This window comes from Cyprinus carpio, chromosome B11 (genome assembly GCF_018340385.1).
Source record: "Cyprinus carpio isolate SPL01 chromosome B11, ASM1834038v1, whole genome shotgun sequence".
Taxonomy (NCBI): Eukaryota; Metazoa; Chordata; class Actinopteri; order Cypriniformes; family Cyprinidae; genus Cyprinus; species Cyprinus carpio.
The window spans coordinates 24,609,274-24,625,897 of NC_056607.1; the positions used below are offsets into that span (position 1 = coordinate 24,609,274).

At 36.4% G+C, this 16,624-nt stretch overlaps 2 protein-coding genes across 5 annotated transcripts; one reads left to right on the top strand and one right to left on the bottom strand.

The window, feature by feature from the left end:
• Nucleotides 1-1,863: 1,863 nt before the first annotated feature.
• Nucleotides 1,864-4,025, bottom strand: gemin6 (gem (nuclear organelle) associated protein 6). The gene is given in 2 exon segments (XM_042734704.1): nt 1,864-2,433; nt 3,830-4,025. Coding segments are annotated over 2 exon segments (486 nt in total). The 5' UTR covers nt 3,958-4,025; the 3' UTR covers nt 1,864-2,075.
• A 214-nt stretch (nt 4,026-4,239) lies between these two features.
• On the top strand, nt 4,240-13,757 carry LOC109062845 (serine/arginine-rich splicing factor 7). Of its 4 annotated transcripts, XM_042734701.1 has the most exons (8): nt 4,240-4,391; nt 6,240-6,420; nt 7,913-8,089; nt 10,034-10,114; nt 10,422-10,499; nt 10,846-10,893; nt 10,977-11,021; nt 13,474-13,757. In XM_042734701.1, exons 1-8 carry the CDS (start codon nt 4,364-4,366, stop codon nt 13,526-13,528), a joined length of 693 nt encoding a protein of 230 aa, XP_042590635.1. In that variant the 5' UTR covers nt 4,240-4,363; the 3' UTR covers nt 13,529-13,757. The 4 variants fall into 4 exon arrangements, 3 of the variants coding, with proteins under 3 accessions (XP_042590635.1, XP_042590636.1, XP_042590637.1); XR_006155942.1 differs by lacking the exons at nt 10,846-10,893; nt 10,977-11,021; nt 13,474-13,757 and adding an exon at nt 8,309-8,722 and having other exon boundaries at nt 10,422-10,478; XM_042734702.1 differs by lacking the exons at nt 10,846-10,893; nt 10,977-11,021; nt 13,474-13,757 and having other exon boundaries at nt 10,422-10,503.
• Nucleotides 13,758-16,624: the final 2,867 nt, after the last annotated feature.

Sequence of the window (16,624 nt, forward strand, 5' to 3'; positions counted from 1 at the left end):
CAATATTGTGTTACTTTTTATAAAGTAATGCATTGTGTTATTTTGCGTTACTTTTTGTCACCTAGGCTGAGCTTGCTTATTTGTTTTTAATAACAAAACAAAAACAAAAAAAATGAGATGCTGACTATGAGACACTGGATGCTTTCGGATGATTTCTATTGAACTGCAGCTCAAACTATTTCAAATATAGTGAATTAAGCTACAAACTCCATCATAAAGCACATTGTGTGCATCGAACATGTATTGTGCGCTGCAGCTCGTCATATTAATGATTCTCTAGTTAGCAGTGAACCGCTTTCCTCCTGAACATGTTCATAGATTTGTGTTGGATGTTATCTTTAGAGTTTTTATTTTGAAACATCACACTTTTTTCTCTTGTTTCAGTTAATGTCATAAAACTATCGAGCTGAGTCAGTAGTAGTGCTGACAGTGTCGTGTAAACATGACTGAAGACGAGAAAACCGGAGGAACAGACGAACCGATTCAATTGAGTGAGTCATTTACGCTGGAACCGCTCCGATTGATTCAAACTCGGGACTTCGATCATTCGGTTCAAGCGATTCACTAAACAAAACAGATCAAAAGAGCCATTCGTTTTTGAATTTCGACATCACTTGTAATGATTTTAAAAGCACGAAGTGATGGGTGAAATTGAGCTTTTCGAAACGCCGAAACAGTTAAACTATTGTGTCACAAAATGATTCACTGTTTCGAAGCGCTCCAATCGGATCTGAAATGATGGTTCGCGAATCATTTGATTCAGATCGGGACTTCGGAGCAGGTTTGTGAATCATTTTGCTAATTGAATGATTCACGATCCGTGCCCTGAAATCCTGATATGAATCGAATGATTTTTTTTATCTTTATTTTTACGCACTCCGAAAAGTCCAAAACACGAATCAGTAATATAAAATTTGAAAGAATACACTACAATCCCTTAAGTTTTTTTTTTTTTTTTCTTATAACCACAGTTTTACTACAATATCATGGTTAAACTATGGTTAGTGTAGCAAACGAATGGTTTATTTGTGGTTACCCTGGTTTAACTACAGTAACCATGTTTTGTTCACTTTAAGAGGATGAATATAGAGATGCAGTTTTCACACAACTCTGGATAGTTTCCATGTACTCGTCTAGATCAACTCTGAATAAAGAAAAGAAAGATTTAGAGCAGATTTTGTGAAATTTAGCTAGCAGGAGACACAAATTAAGTTCTATCTTCCTATATTCTCTTTCAAGTCATCAAACGTTCCAAAGAAAACAACTTTAACACAGAAAGAAGAGTCACTTACAAAAAGAGATCTGATCTGAGTGTCTCTGTGTGCTTCACTGACAAACAAATGAATCTTTCTCAGAAGAGATAAAAACAGTGACTCTCTTCAGTGTCTGACTTCTATTATAATTACGTCCATAAACTTCCAGTGAAATTTAGAGTACGTCATGAATCTTGTTTGAGCTCTTCATATTTAAGGAGAGAACTATAGTTATCAAAGTCAGACATCACTTATGAAGTGTATAGAGTTTAGTAGAGATGCTCTGACATGATCCAACATCACACTTCTGGATTATCTCTAGCAATAATTCTGATCAAACAATTAAATGTCTGTTGTCTGCTGTTATGTCCTCACCTCACCTCGCACTGCACATTTAATTGTATTCATGATTTGTTAATTGCGTTTAATAGATTATATTTCAGTAAGATCTGCAGTGGGTTTGTAAAAGTGTTTTTATGCACGTGTCCGAGTTTTCATTGCATTTACAGCGTTCTGACCAGCAGACATCGAGCGCTTTGAGAAAGTGATTCGTTTTGCAAATCAAATGATTCAAAGTTTCATTTCTCTTTCATTCTGAGCATAGTCTTGGTTTATGATCAGGAAACATTTATTATAACATGCAATGACTTACAAAGTTACATGACTCAAGGGGTAAGAATATTCAGACAAGAGCTTATAAATATCATTGACTTTGTAACACAGACGCGATGTTTGATCCTAAACCAGGGAAACAAGCGCATTCTGAAAACTGCTTTAACTTCTTAAATGTCGTCGGATCTTCTCATCAGGGTGAAAGAAGCCTCAGCAGGGCCTGCTCTCCACGAGACTCTGGACGCGAGACAGGATGATCTCGTTGGCGCTGCTGCAGTCTCCAGGCCTGTAGGGGGCGCTGATGGTCAGAGCGTTCGCCACACGCAGAACCTCCCCGTCTTCAGTCACCGGGACCCGGTTCTGCTCCAGCCACAGACGCACACTCTCCCTCCGAGACTTCAGTTCCTCCGCGCTGAGACTCTTCCCCGTCTTCAGTCACCGGATGCTCTTCAGCTGACGCTCCGTTTCCTCCGTTCCTCTCCTGAGGATCTGGACATCGGTCACCGCGTGACCCAGAATCACCCTCACCGACGGACGCTCGCTCTCCTGGACACTCACCAGCACCACACTGCAGCCGACACAAGAACAGAACGAGAGAGGATTCAAATGATTCATATTGATTCAAAACGCCAGTGATTCAGCTCTTAATGATTTGAACCGCAAATGATTCGCATCATGATTCATAATTATTCAAGATTCAAAAGGCAAATGATTCATATTGATTCAAAACGCCAGTGATTCAGCTCTTAATGATTTAGGCTGTGTTTCCCGAAACTTGTTCTTAAGTTGTACCTCATCATTAATACGTGTTTCCTGAAACGTTCTTGGTTAAGTATACCTTCTGTTAGTCATACGCTCATATTAATATAAATGACCCATTCACAGGCCAGTGAAGGCATGCTGCAGTTAGAGAGAAGGGCTACGTTTGGGCATGCGGTTATTTTAAAATTATATAAAATATCCACAGGGTTGGATTTAGTTTGCAGTTTGGTTTATTTCTGAAGTGCTTCTTGTTGGAAAGCACTCTTACTGCAGTGTTTTTCTGTTGGACTTGTGTAGGCCCAAGGTGTTATTTGTATTTATTGTTTTTTTTTTTCTCTCTCGTCTGTTAAAAGCTGTTAAATTATTAAGCATTTCAACAGGAAAGAGATCTGTGTCTTTGTTTAAAATCAACACTTGTTTTATTAAGAACACCACTTTGTCACAGAACGCAGTGAAGCAGCCTCTTAATGATCGATTCTCGAGCCATTGATAAACCGGTTCAGCACCACCGCTGTGGACAGCTCCTGCTAACATCACTCAGAAGAAGACTCATCATTCATAATGACTCCAAACACAAATGATTCACTTAATGATTCAAAACCCAAATGATTCACTTAATGATTCAAAACCCAAATGATTCACTTAATGACTCCAAACCCAAATTATTCATTTTAGTCAAAAATGCATTTACATATTCAAAAAAAAAAATCAAATATTAATAAATACTTTAATATTTATATTAGTGACTGTTTTAAATGAAGTTGCATATATATATATATATATATATATATATATATATATATATATATATAATTTAGAAACCATTAACTTCATGATGAAAAGTTAAGCAGTTAAGCCAAATGCATCACGATTCATAATGATTCAAAATGCAAATGATTCACCGATTCATTTGAGTCAGTGTTCCAGAAGCCCCTTAGCCTTAAAAATAGCTATAAAAAAAAAAATCTAATAAATACTTAAATACTTCTATTAATGACTATGTTTTAAATTAAGTTGCAAACATAGATAATATATTAGCATTTATAAACTATTAACTTCATGATGAAAAGTTAACCCAGAGAATATAAACTTAGCCCAAACTAAACAGACGCTCGTGTTCTGATCCAATAGTTGCATCGCTGTTGTTGTGTGTAATGGATATTATGAGTTTATGAGGTTATGTTTTAAGATGTTGAACGCACCTGGCAGAAACGGGGTCCACCGTGAACACGCGTCCCTCGAAGCGCTGCTGATCTCGATTCGTGACACAAACCTCATGATTGACGAGCTCGTGCCAGTGCTGAGGACTCCTGTCGCGCCACTGCAGCATCGCGGCCAGTCAATCAATCAATCAATCAATCAATCAATCAATCAATCAGCGACTGACTTCATCTCCACCGTCAACCTCTCGTCAGGAAATCGACGCAGCGAACGCTGGACACGCGTGACGGCACTACCGCAAACGCCCGTGTGATTGGTTGGCTGGGTCACAGAGATTCTCTTTTTTATATATATAGAGAGAGAGATATTTTTATTGAACATATAGAGAGTATACGGGATTTATACAACACAAAATAACCACAATAACGTAAATAAAATGATTTAGAAAGCGCGCAGTCAGCGTTAGTAACACTAGCATCATGGGAAATGTAGTTTTAAGTGTGCGCATGCGCAGGCGCGTCACGGCGTGATCGTTTGACAGGCGGCTGTTTGTTTCTGTCGGGATTTCGTTCATTATGTCGCGATACGGGCGACACGGAGGCGGTGAGTGAAACAAATCACGAAAACTGAGCACATGTGGACGCAGAATGCTTCATCTCGTGTTGAATATGGCCGGTGGTTGAGGAGATTTAATGTGTGTTAGTACGAGCTGCTGACTGTAATGGCGCCTCGCGAGCTGTAAACACTGGCTAATAATAATCTGATCATAATGCTGCTGCTACACGATTTAATAATCATAGCGTGTATAGTTTAGATGTGCATTATTTGTGTCTGTACTGTGATTAATTATTGTTTTGTTGGATTGTAGGTCAGTATTCGGGTGTTTGTGTTTCGATGTGTGCTCTGTATTTTTTATTTTTGAAATGATATTTTGTTTGTTTTTTTTTTGTTAGTTGAGTTTGTAGAGTTTAGTTTAAACAGTGAGTGTGGAGTTTATATGTGTAACATATGACTGAATATCAACGTTGTTTTTATTAACGAAGACTTAAAAATCCATACTTAAATGAAATAATGATAAAATAAAATATAAATCTTAGATTTTATAAAAAAAAAAAAAAAAATGTTTAAAAACAAATGTTACCTAAAAGTAAATAAAATAAATTTAAGCTGGGTAGATATATTTAAAATAATAATAATAATAATAATAATAAAACTTACAGAAAGATAAAAGCACGTACGATTTTAACTAAAAAATGAAATATATATATATATATATATATACAGTACAGGTCAAAAGTTTGGAAACATTACTATTTTTAATGTTTTTGAAAGAAGTCTCTTCTGCTCATCAAGCCTGCATTTATTTGATCAAAAATACAGAAAAAACAGTAATATCGTGAAATATTATTACAACTTAAAATAATAGTTTTCTATTTGAATATACTGTACTTAAAAAAATAATTTATTCCTGTGATGCAAAGCTGAATTTTCAGCATCATTACTCCAGCCTTCAGTGTCACATGTAACATCCAGTCTATCACATGATCATTTAGAAATCATTCTAATATTCTGATTTATTATGAGTGTTGGAAACAGTTCTGCTGTCTAATATATTTGATGAATAAAAGGTTAAAAAAGAACTGCATTTATTCAAAATAAAAAAAAAAATCTAATAATATATTTTCTTTACTATCACTTTTTATCAATTTAACACATCCTTGCTGAATAAAAGTATTGATTTTATTTAAAAAAAGAAAGAAAAAGAAAATGACTGACCCCAAATTACTGACCAGTAGTGTATATTGTTATTACAAAATATTTATATTTTAAAGAACATAGCTTCTTTTTTTTTTTTTTTTTTACTTTTTATTCATCAAAGTATCCTAAAAAAGTATCACATGTTCTGAAAAAATATTAAGCAGCAGAACTGTTTCCAACTTTGATAATGAATCATCATATTAGAATGATTTCTAAAGGATCATGTGATAATGATCCTAAAAATTCAGCTTTGCATCACAGAAATAAATGATAATTTAAAGTATAATACATTTAAAAACAATTATTTTAAATTGTAATAATATATCACAATATTACATTTTTTTCTGTATTTTTAAAACTAGTAATGTTTCCAAACTTTTGACCTGTACTGTGTATATATATATAGTTATTTCTATCTCATGCTGTAGTGTGTCAGAAGGAAATATCAGTTCACATCTGCAATCATTGATTTGGTCATTAATGTTAATACTGCAGTGAGGTGTTTGTGCTGCACTCAGAGATGTGATCTGATCATCATCAGTCTGTCTGGAGTCACATGAAGAAACAGAACAAACTGAGACAGACTCAATCCAGAAGAACTGTGTCTCCGAGACGCTTCGAGAGACCTCCTGCGAAGCGGCAGAATGATGTTTTCTGTCATGTGACTGAGATGTTAACCCTCTCCTCTCTCAGAGACGAAGGTGTACGTGGGTAACCTGGGCACCGGGGCGGGGAAGGGGGAGCTGGAGCGGGCGTTCAGTTATTACGGGCCGCTGAGGACGCTGTGGATCGCTCGCAACCCACCGGGGTTCGCCTTCGTGGAGTTTGAAGATCCCAGAGACGCCGAGGACGCCGTCAGGGGCCTGGATGGCAAGTGAGTGTCTCCGGAGACATTCATCATTCACTCAGAGTCTCTCTGTGACGCAGGGCTTTCCAAAGGAGCAGTTTATCATGTACTGATATACTAAAAAAATTAAGGTTATAATAAAACCTTTAGGGATGCAGTGAAAGTGAATCGAATAATCAGTTTTTCCTTAATAAAGGGAGACACACAAAGTGATTCTTTTCACAAAGTATGTCTGCTTTATACTGTGTTTATTTAATAATTTATGTTTTAAACATTGAATTAAATGCCAGATGGAGTTTATTGTGTAACAAAATACCAATAATAGCCACAAAACATGGACCCTTAAGACTCATATATAATGTAGGGCTGGGTTTTGACACAGATTTCACGATTTGATTCAGTTCTCATTCACAAGCTTGTGATTCGATTCAATATTGATTATTCTGGATATATATCATGCACACATGCCAAATTGTCCCAAGGAAAAAAATCTCTCAGCTAATGCTGTAAAATATACACGAGTCAGTGGTACTACATTACTATAATACTGAAGGTTATAATTAGAGATCGACCGATATGGGTTTTTCTATAGCCGATGCCGATGTTTAGAGGTCAGGGTCAGCCGATGGCCGATATGTGCTGCTGATATCTTGAAGTTTTCCCCCTCATTTGCATGCTAAAATTCAAATTCTGACGTTCTCCAGAACAGGATCAAATAAAGTACTGGTCATTAATACTCACATAAAATGTTTAATGTGAAAAAAGCGGTTCACTGACTGCGCAGCACAGCCACGTGCGCCACAGTTACATTTGTGATAATTTTATTTTTAATACTATAGTGTCATTTGAAAACATTGCAATTGCATTTTAAAATACAACAACGAGCACCACGAAACCATTTAAAGACACCAGTTAAATTACACTTAATTAAGTTTTTATAATACTTAAGTTACAATTACTGGAGTTTTTTTTTTTTTTTTAATGTAAACATTTAAATGGTGGCTGTCATAAAAACTTGACGGATTTATTCAAACAGTTTATGCTCACCAAATGTGCATTCTGAGGTAAATGTGATGTTTCATGAATTGTTTACAAGCCGTTATTGATGTCTGCGCGCGGTTGAAACACTGATTGAGAGATTACACGAGACAGGATTTCTTTCAGCTTACCTTCGGATGTTTAGTCATGTTTATTTTGTGCTAGAACTAGTAGTAAAGCGGAGGAGATGATCATTTACAACATTAAACAGCGCCAAAACGGCATCTATTTATTTAAATACTACAATACAACGGACAGAATTTGAAATCTGACACTTTGTCTCATATTAAAAGTACCAAAGCACAACTGAACTGAAAACAGGCTCGACTTATCGATTCTTGGGATTTCAGAATCAGTATCGTTTTGTAAAAATGAGAATCGGTTAAAATCGGGATATAGCTGTTTTTCGAACCAGTCCTAATATGATGCAAACAGAAGCGTTTATGTAGGATGTGATGAACCTCCTGGTGTCTGTGTTCAGGGTGATCAGCGGCTCTCGCGTGCGAGTCGAACTCTCCACCGGAATGCCGCGGCGTTCCCGCTACGACCGTCCACCGACCCGGCGTCCCTTCGACCCTAACGACCGCTGCTACGAGTGCGGCGAGAAGGGCCACTACGCTTACGACTGCCACCGCTACGGCCGGCGGCGCTGGAGCAGGTACGGCTGACCGACGCTGTCTCTGATCAATACCTCTGCTGATCATCTGCTGTTTCCTGTGATGTTGTTCTCTCTCTCTCTCTCTCTGTCTGCTTGACTTCCTGTCTGTTTGTTGGATTTGCGGGTTAACGGGGGGTGTTTTGTTGTTCTCTGCACTGATGTTTTCTCCAATGTTCTTTGGGATTTGATGTAATGACTGACCTGGTCAAAACCTTTCAGGTTTCATCGTTTGATTCAGAGAGTCACGATCCTTTACGATTTCATGAGGCATCTAGCAAATCCCATAGACCGGGGCACGAGCAGCCACACCCCTTCGCTGAGGCTCCTCCCACTGCTACTTAACTATTCGTAGCCCCTCCCCCATCCCAAACCAGATGAGAGATCCAATCCGAGTAAATTCGGCTAGCGATTTGTGCCTTGGCTTTTGATAAAGAGAGCATCGAGACCTCGGCAGAAAAAGCGCCTTGCACACTTCTATCAAGTCTCACTCAAGCGATTTGGCTGCCAGTGCGGTCATCGTTAGAAATCCAAGAGAACGACTAGATGCAGAGGTCGGCTGATGATAGATACTTCTAGATCGTCTAAATCTGCTAGACCTCGGTTCCAAAGAGGGTCGACCTGCAAAGTTGCAAGGTTTATTTCAAGTACCAATTAATGTGTCTCTCTGTTTATCATTGCCTGAACTCAAAGCAGTCGTAATCTTTAATGCTGTTAACTTTTTTAATATCTGTTGGATGCTGTAGAGAGTTCCAGGGCTGGGCGATATAACACTCCAGATATAGATGGAGCTAAATTATCGCGTTTACTATTTTTTGATCATTGTTGCCAGTCAAACGTTTTATTGCAAAAAGTAAAATATTTCATTGCGTAAATTAATTTAAAAGTATAAATATTTTCCCCAATTTTTAAATAATATTGCAATGCAAAGTAATAAACGGAAAGATATTTTTACTGAAACTTTTTAAACAAAATTTTGCAACATTTTTTGAGTGTTATTTTAGTGTCATTGAGATACTATGAAAATTATCTATTGTCTTTACATTTTCTGTTCTTCATTTAAATTATTTAAACTAAAGTTGTAGTTTTATTAATAGGTTTTTTTGATATGTATAGCTATATAGTTTTTTTAATTTTAATATCAGTTTTAATTCGTTAAATTAAATGAAAATGCTAAACTAAAAATTACTGAAACTTTAAACAAAGTTGTGAATTTTTTTTTTGTTGAGTGTTTAGTATCATTGAGATAGTATTATATTTTTTTATTTTTGAAGTAGCTTTTGTTTTTATATTTGTCATTTTAATTTAAGTTAAAGTTTTTTGTAATTTTTCCTAGTTTATATATATTATTGCTGTCAAACAATTAATTGCGATTTATCACATACAAAATAAAAGTTTTTGTTCACATAATATATCTGTGTTCTGTGTGTGTATATATATATATATATATATGTGTACACACACTTACAGTATATATTTTGTAAATATTTACATGTCTGTATTTATATAATTAATATTTTTATATTCTAAATAAATACATATATTTAATATATAAACATTTTTTTTCTTGATTGTGTGTGTGTTTGTGTTTTTTTTTATATATATATATATATATATATATATATATATATATATATATATATATATATTTTATATTTTATTTCAGTTAACATTTTATTTTAATAGAGTAATAAAGAGTAATAAAGTGTTTATTATGGTTTTAACTATGTGTAATAACCCGGTGGTGTATTGAACGGTTGCGGTTGAAGCGCTGTTATATGGTCCAGCCCTGTTCTGTACTGTAGCTGTAATGTTAAACTGTAAAGTGAGTGTTTAGTTGAGTTAGGTCAGTGCCTGAGGGTCACATGCATCAGTCACTCTGTGACACTGACACACGTCTCTCTCCTCTGTCCCCTCCGTCCACTCGTCTCCTCTGGACTCGGACAGGTCTCGCTCCCACTCTCGGTCTCGGTCTCGGTCCAGAGGGAGGAGATACGGGCGCTCTCGCAGCCGCAGCAGAGGGAGAAGGTGTGTGACACACATGTGTGAGTGTGTGTGTGTGTGTGTCTGTGTGTGTCTCTGTGTCTGAGTGTGTGTGTGTCTGTGTGTGCGTGCGTGTGTGTGTGTGGGTGTGTGTCTCTGTGTCTGAGTGTGTGTGTGTGTGTGTGTGTGCGTGCGTGTGTGTGTGTGTGTGTGTGTGTGTGTGTGTGTGTGTGTGTATCTCTCTCTCTCTCTCTCTCTCTCTGTGTGTGTGTGTGTGTGTGTGTGTGTGTGTGTGTGTGTGTCTGTGTGTGTGTGATCCTTCACTCAGATGTGTGTCTGATTGATGTCTCAGGTCCAGATCTTTCTCTCCTCGTCGTTCTCGCTCTGGTTCTCCCAGACGCTCCAGATCTCTGACGCCCAAACGCTCCAGGTGAGTGAATGATGCAAGGTGGTGTAACAGTGATTCAAAGAGAGTGTGTGTGTGTGTGTCTGAGTGTGTGTGTGTGTGTCTGAGTGTGTGTGTGTGTCTGAGTGTGTGTGTGTGTGTGTGTGTGTGTGTGTGTGTGTGTGTGTGTGTGTGTGTGTGAGAATGTTCTAAAACACATTTCTGATTGTGGCGACACATGAAAGCGTCACCTCACCAAAACGGCTTCAGATGATCTTCATCCTGATGAATGTCATGATTTGCTTCTGCAATTTCTGTGTGCATTTATACTTACCTTAAACCATTAAAAAATATATTACTTAAAAGAAATATAAATGTTTGCATCATCCAGGTCCAGATCCCGCTCTCGCTCGCGGTCCGGCTCGGCTGCCAGGAGCAGGTAACACACATGCTGCACTTCAACAGTTATCATCGCTGCATGAACTGTGTGTTTGTGTTGATGGGGAACTTCTGCTTCTTTAGATCTGGTTCAGCCAGGAGATCTAAATCCGGCTCTGCAGCTAGGAGGTGAGAATACACACACACACACACACACACGCACATCATCATCATCCTGGGTCTTGCTGTACGCACAAGACATTAATGTAAACGTGACATGCATAAATGCTGGAATAGCATGAACACACTTTTCTTCTGCTCACCAAGGCTGCATTTATTTGATCAAAATACAGTACAAACTGAGAAATGTTATTATAATTTAGCTGTTTTCTGTGTGAATATGTGTTAAACTGTAATTTATTTCTGTGATGTGTGTGTGTGTTTTTGTGTTTGTTTGTGTGGTCTTCAGTGTCACATGATCTTCAGAAATCATTCTAATATGATGATTTGCTGCTCAAGAAACATTTCTGATTATTATCAATGTTGAACACAGTTGTGCTGCACAATATTTTTGTGGAAAGCGTGGAACTCTACCATTTAAAATAAAAAGAAAAGAATACTTTAATTCATCTGTGATGCATTAAATTGATGAAAATGTTCACGTTTATTTATAAAGCACGTTTAAAAACAAGTGTTGTACCAAAGTGCTGTACAATTGTAGACATTATTAAGCAATGTAAAAAGCAAAGAACTGACTCATAAAATAAAGATAAAACATGCAGATAAACTATAAACAACTGAACCCTGAACCCTGAACCCTGAAAACTATATTTAATATATACATTTCCAATACCACTCAATGATGTCTAATTAAACAAAACATATTAAAGGCTATGAAAACGAATACAGCGAATGTTAACATGTAAGCCTATGTATTATGTTCAAAAAAGGTTAAAATCACATTTAATTGTAACATTGCAAGTTAAAAACAAAAATAATGCTTTTAAAGCAGAAGTTAAATTTAATAAACTAAAAATGAAAATAAATAGGCTAAGCACATTTGTTATGGGCTATTTTGATTTCCCCATTACAGTTAGTACTATATTATAAAAATACACTTACTTGTAGGTTTCAAATTCTACATATCACATTTATTGTCCAGCTACAAATATTTCAGTGAAATGTATATTTTAGTCAGAATTATTGCGCTACTATTTCATTGCGCTTGCATTGACGACAGAATTGATCTGCTTATCAAATAAGTCCAAATCAAAGATAACGCCTAGGTTCTTGACTCTGTTGTGCAGTGTTAAAGACTTGATTTCCAATATTAGTGACACATAATGAAGATCCAAAACTAATGGCCTCAGTTTTGTCTCCATTTAGCATTTGGACGTTTTGTGCCGACCACATTTTAACTTCCTCCAGACAGGAGATGAGCTTTATGATAGATTTTCCATTGCTGGACTTGACAGGAAGATAAATTTGTTTATCATCAGCTTCAGAGTGATGAGATATGTCATATTTCTGAAAGATAGAGCCTTAAGGAAGCATGTATAAAGAAAAAAGGAGAGGACTCAGAATCGAGCCTTGTGGGACACCACATCTGATCGATGTTGAGGATGAGCTGTGCTTGCCAGTATTAACTGACGATGTTCAATCTTTGGGATATGAGGAGAACTAACTTAACACAACCCCTTATATACCAACCTCTCTCTCCAGGCGATTTAATAACATGGAGTGATCTATTGTGTTAAATGTTGCACTGAGATCTAAAAGAATTAAGCTGTTTTATTTGCGGTATAAATGCTTGGAAATAATATTCAACGTTTTCAAGTCTCTTCATTATTTGTAGCACACAAGCCACCCAATAACCACAATAAGCTTTTTGCTGGTTACTTTTAATTTTAGCACAAAGTCTCAGCCTTCTGTGCATTTAATCATTAAATACAAACAAATGTGTTTTTACGCTTTTTAGTTTGTAGTGAGATAACTATACTCGCCTCAGTTCAAACGTCATGTGAATTAATTATATTTTCCTCTTTAATATTTGCAGCATGAAATTAACATGAATAAATATTTGAATGCATGATGTAAAAACAAATCAGAAGAATTTAATACAAACGAATGTCTTCTGAAATCGATCAAATCTCAGGTGTTACGGTGGAGCAGCCTGCTGTAGTAGTGTTCAGGATAGAATCCTTCGTTCTTAAAATGACCTGAAAAGTGTTCTAAAAAGTGACAGTAAAGACATTTATAATGTTACAAATTAGTTCAAATTGCTGTTCTTTTGAAGTTTATTTTCATCTGTGAATCCTGAAAAATAAAATGTATCGGTTTACACAAAAATGTTTCTTGAGCCGTAAATCAGTGTATCAGAATCATCATGAGATGTTTAGATGGGTTTGTGCTGAGCTGCGTGTGTTTGTAAGTTTTCTTCGTGTCACGCACTCGCTGTCGCATGCAAACTGCAAACTTAAGAGGCATTTTTGCTTAAATCTCAGCTGCTCCAAATCTAGAGCTTCCCCTCGGAAGCAGAGCTAGGTCTCTGGAGCGCGTGAGAAACTCTATTCCAGCTGTGTAAATGACGTCTGAGCGACACACTCACTCAACACCAGCCTTTCTTGTGTTCTGCTTGCAGCCGATCTGCGTCTCGAAGCCCTGCAAGAAGTGAGAGTCCAGAGCGAGACGACTGACGCTCCTCTCAAGAACCTCAGGTTCTCATCAGACGTTTACTTCAGTACTTATAAAGAGTTTGATTGGAAGGAAGCTCCAGTGAGGAGCAGAACATATTTTGAGTTGATTTTTCTGTAGCTGAAGAGAGTTTGTGTGCTTTTGTACCTGTTTTGTTTGTGTAGCACACACACACACACACACACACACTGGTTGGGGTTTTGTATGTGTGTATTAAATGAAGTGAAAACACTTTCGGTCTGTGAGATTTCTTCACTCTGTTCCAGCAGGTGGCGCTCTCGTTCAGTACACTGGTTTCACAGAATAGACTGTTTGTATTGTTACTAGTTAATGTTAGTGTTAATGTGATGACCTCTATGAGCTACAGTGTGTACTTGACATCCATATGAGACTTTTTAAGTTTGCATTATTTAAATATTTAAATAATTATTAATCAACTCATCGATGTTGGTTATTGGTCACGTGACAAGCAGGTAAACAAGTTAAATATTTCATTATTCAAGTTAAATAGTTAATTAAGTGTTTAATTTTTAAATATGTATGTAATAGTTTACAATTATTTACTGAGAACATGTAAGAACTCATCGACATTTCACGGTTGAAGCACTGTTTTTATTTAATTATTTTTTACATAGTTTACTAATTGAATTAATATTGATATCAAGTGCTTCTGATGTCTTATAAGCATGGGAGTTATAAACGTTGGTTTATAAATATTTTAACTTTAAAAAAACACTTAACTATAAACATTGTTTCAGTTTTGTTTAAATTACATTTCAACACTGAAACAACTGACATCATTTCATCTGATTTATAAATATATTTATCTTATTTGACTAGTTCTAATGTTTTTTCAATGCTAACATTTTTCAACAACTGACATTTATAGCACATTTCTACTGATTTATTTTGTTAGGTTTTTTTTTTTTTTTTTCACAACTGTTGAGCTGTAAACGATGATCAGTTTGTTCACTTTTTTTACAACCAGTTAGCTTTAAACTGCAGGTAAACCAAAAAGTGTTTTATTTGTAATATTTGAACTGATTTAATTATTTTAATTATTAAACAAATTAGCTTTTTATCATCTTAGTCTTAAAAGCAATGGTTCGAAAAGGTTTTTTTTTGTTTTGTTTTTTTGCATTAAAGATCCATTTCTGGTTCCCCAAAGAACCTTTCAGTGATCAATTATTAAAACAAAAATCTTTTCTTAGTGTGAAGAATATTTTGAAACTCTTCTGCTATAAAGAACTGTCCGTGCAATGAAAGGTTTCCATTAATGTTGAAGGTTTTTCACGCCGGTAAAGAAGCTCTGTTTGTAAGAGTTTGAGAAACTGTTGTAGGTCGTTAAATGTCACTTTATGAGGCTTTCCATCGCCACACAGACATCACGTCACGTGAGCATCATAATCTGTGTGATCTGACTGATTGTGCTCGTTTATAAAACAGAGAGTTCCGGTCCTTGATTCTGATTGGCTGAGCCACGTTTGAAGCTGTTGTAAATTACTCTACAAAGTAACATACACCTTTGTTTATGTTTGTGTGTTGCTTGGCAACCACTTTGTTGCAACCACAACTGTTTCTGAGGAACTACATTGTTTGGTGGAAGAATACTGTTTTGATTAATATCATTACACTTTATTTTGAAACCATACTGTGTTTATGGAATAACCGTTTTATAAAAACAAGAAGCCTCGTGAAGCCGTGGTTTACAGTGAACTTATAACAGCTAAAGGGGTTTTAGTCACTCTGCTCCGCGTCGTATCTAACAACGGCCCTTAGCTGTTATAAATTCACTGTAAACCACGGCTTCTTGTGACTTATTGCTTTACTCTAAGGCCTGTGTGGATGATGGAGGACGGATGTTTGATTCGACTGACACTCTTTTAACAGCACCATTCAAACACACACGGCCTTCACACAGAAGCACATGCTGCAGTCATCACATCGCTGAGGTTATATGTGTGTGTTACTGTATTAATACATGTCTGAAACACACCGGTGCTTCACCTGAAAACAGCTGGAAATCCCAGCGAATGCAGAACACAAGTCACATCTACAGAGACACCTTTCACACCAGATAGGAAGAAAACACCTAGCAACCCAACAGAACGCCCTAGCAACCATCCTTGGCATCATGGTGGTGAGTTACTTACACCTTCAGACATGCATTCAGCATTATCATCATGAATCATTTGAACTTATAAACTCAATCAATGTCGATGTCCAGAAGTTTTTTTTAATGTCTTATCAACGTGGGTGTTAAAACGCCAGTGTTTTCATTGTTTTTTATTTTATTCGATAATCTAGCTACATTGTTTCAGTAGTTTTTTCAGTGCTGAAACTGCATCATTTCAACCACATTTCAACAGATTTAGAAATATTTGGTTTACTTTAACATTTGAAACTTTTTTTTAACAACTGACACAATTTCAACCACATTTAAACAGATTTAAATGCTTTTTAGTAACTTTTTTTATAGCTAGTTCTAAACATTGATGAAGTGTTTTTTAACACTGAAACTGACATCATTTCAGCTACATTTTAACTGGGATTTATAAGTTTAAAGTTTTTTTTTTTTTATACACCCGTTTAGCTTTAAAAGCTGCTTAAAGATGTTTGTTGTTGAATTTAGATCTCAGACTTCCTGTCTTGTGTCATTATTTAAGAGTTTGTCTGCAGTGTTTCATGTTGATGGTGATCAGAATCACTGATCTGTCCGTCCTGTCGCTGTTAATGTGTGTTTGTTCATCTTTATCTGAACGCTCATCCTCACATGATCAATGATTCAGTGGGAATCTCTCCATTAAATGAATCTAATTAAATTAACTCATGAAGGTCCCTGACAGGAAGTGATTGGTTTGTCCAGTGGCTTCAGACTGAAGCTCATGAACACTCAGGAGTCCGTGTGTTAGTGGGATTTTACTACATTAAAGTGTTGATGTGGTTAACTAGTATTTCAGTGTCCAGAATTATTCAGTTTGAGTTAGGCGTTACATGTGGTTAAATGAGCAAATGACCTCAGATACACAGTTCCTCTTTCCTCTGATATAATACACACACATCACACCACAAGAGTCACAACACAAACACACACACAC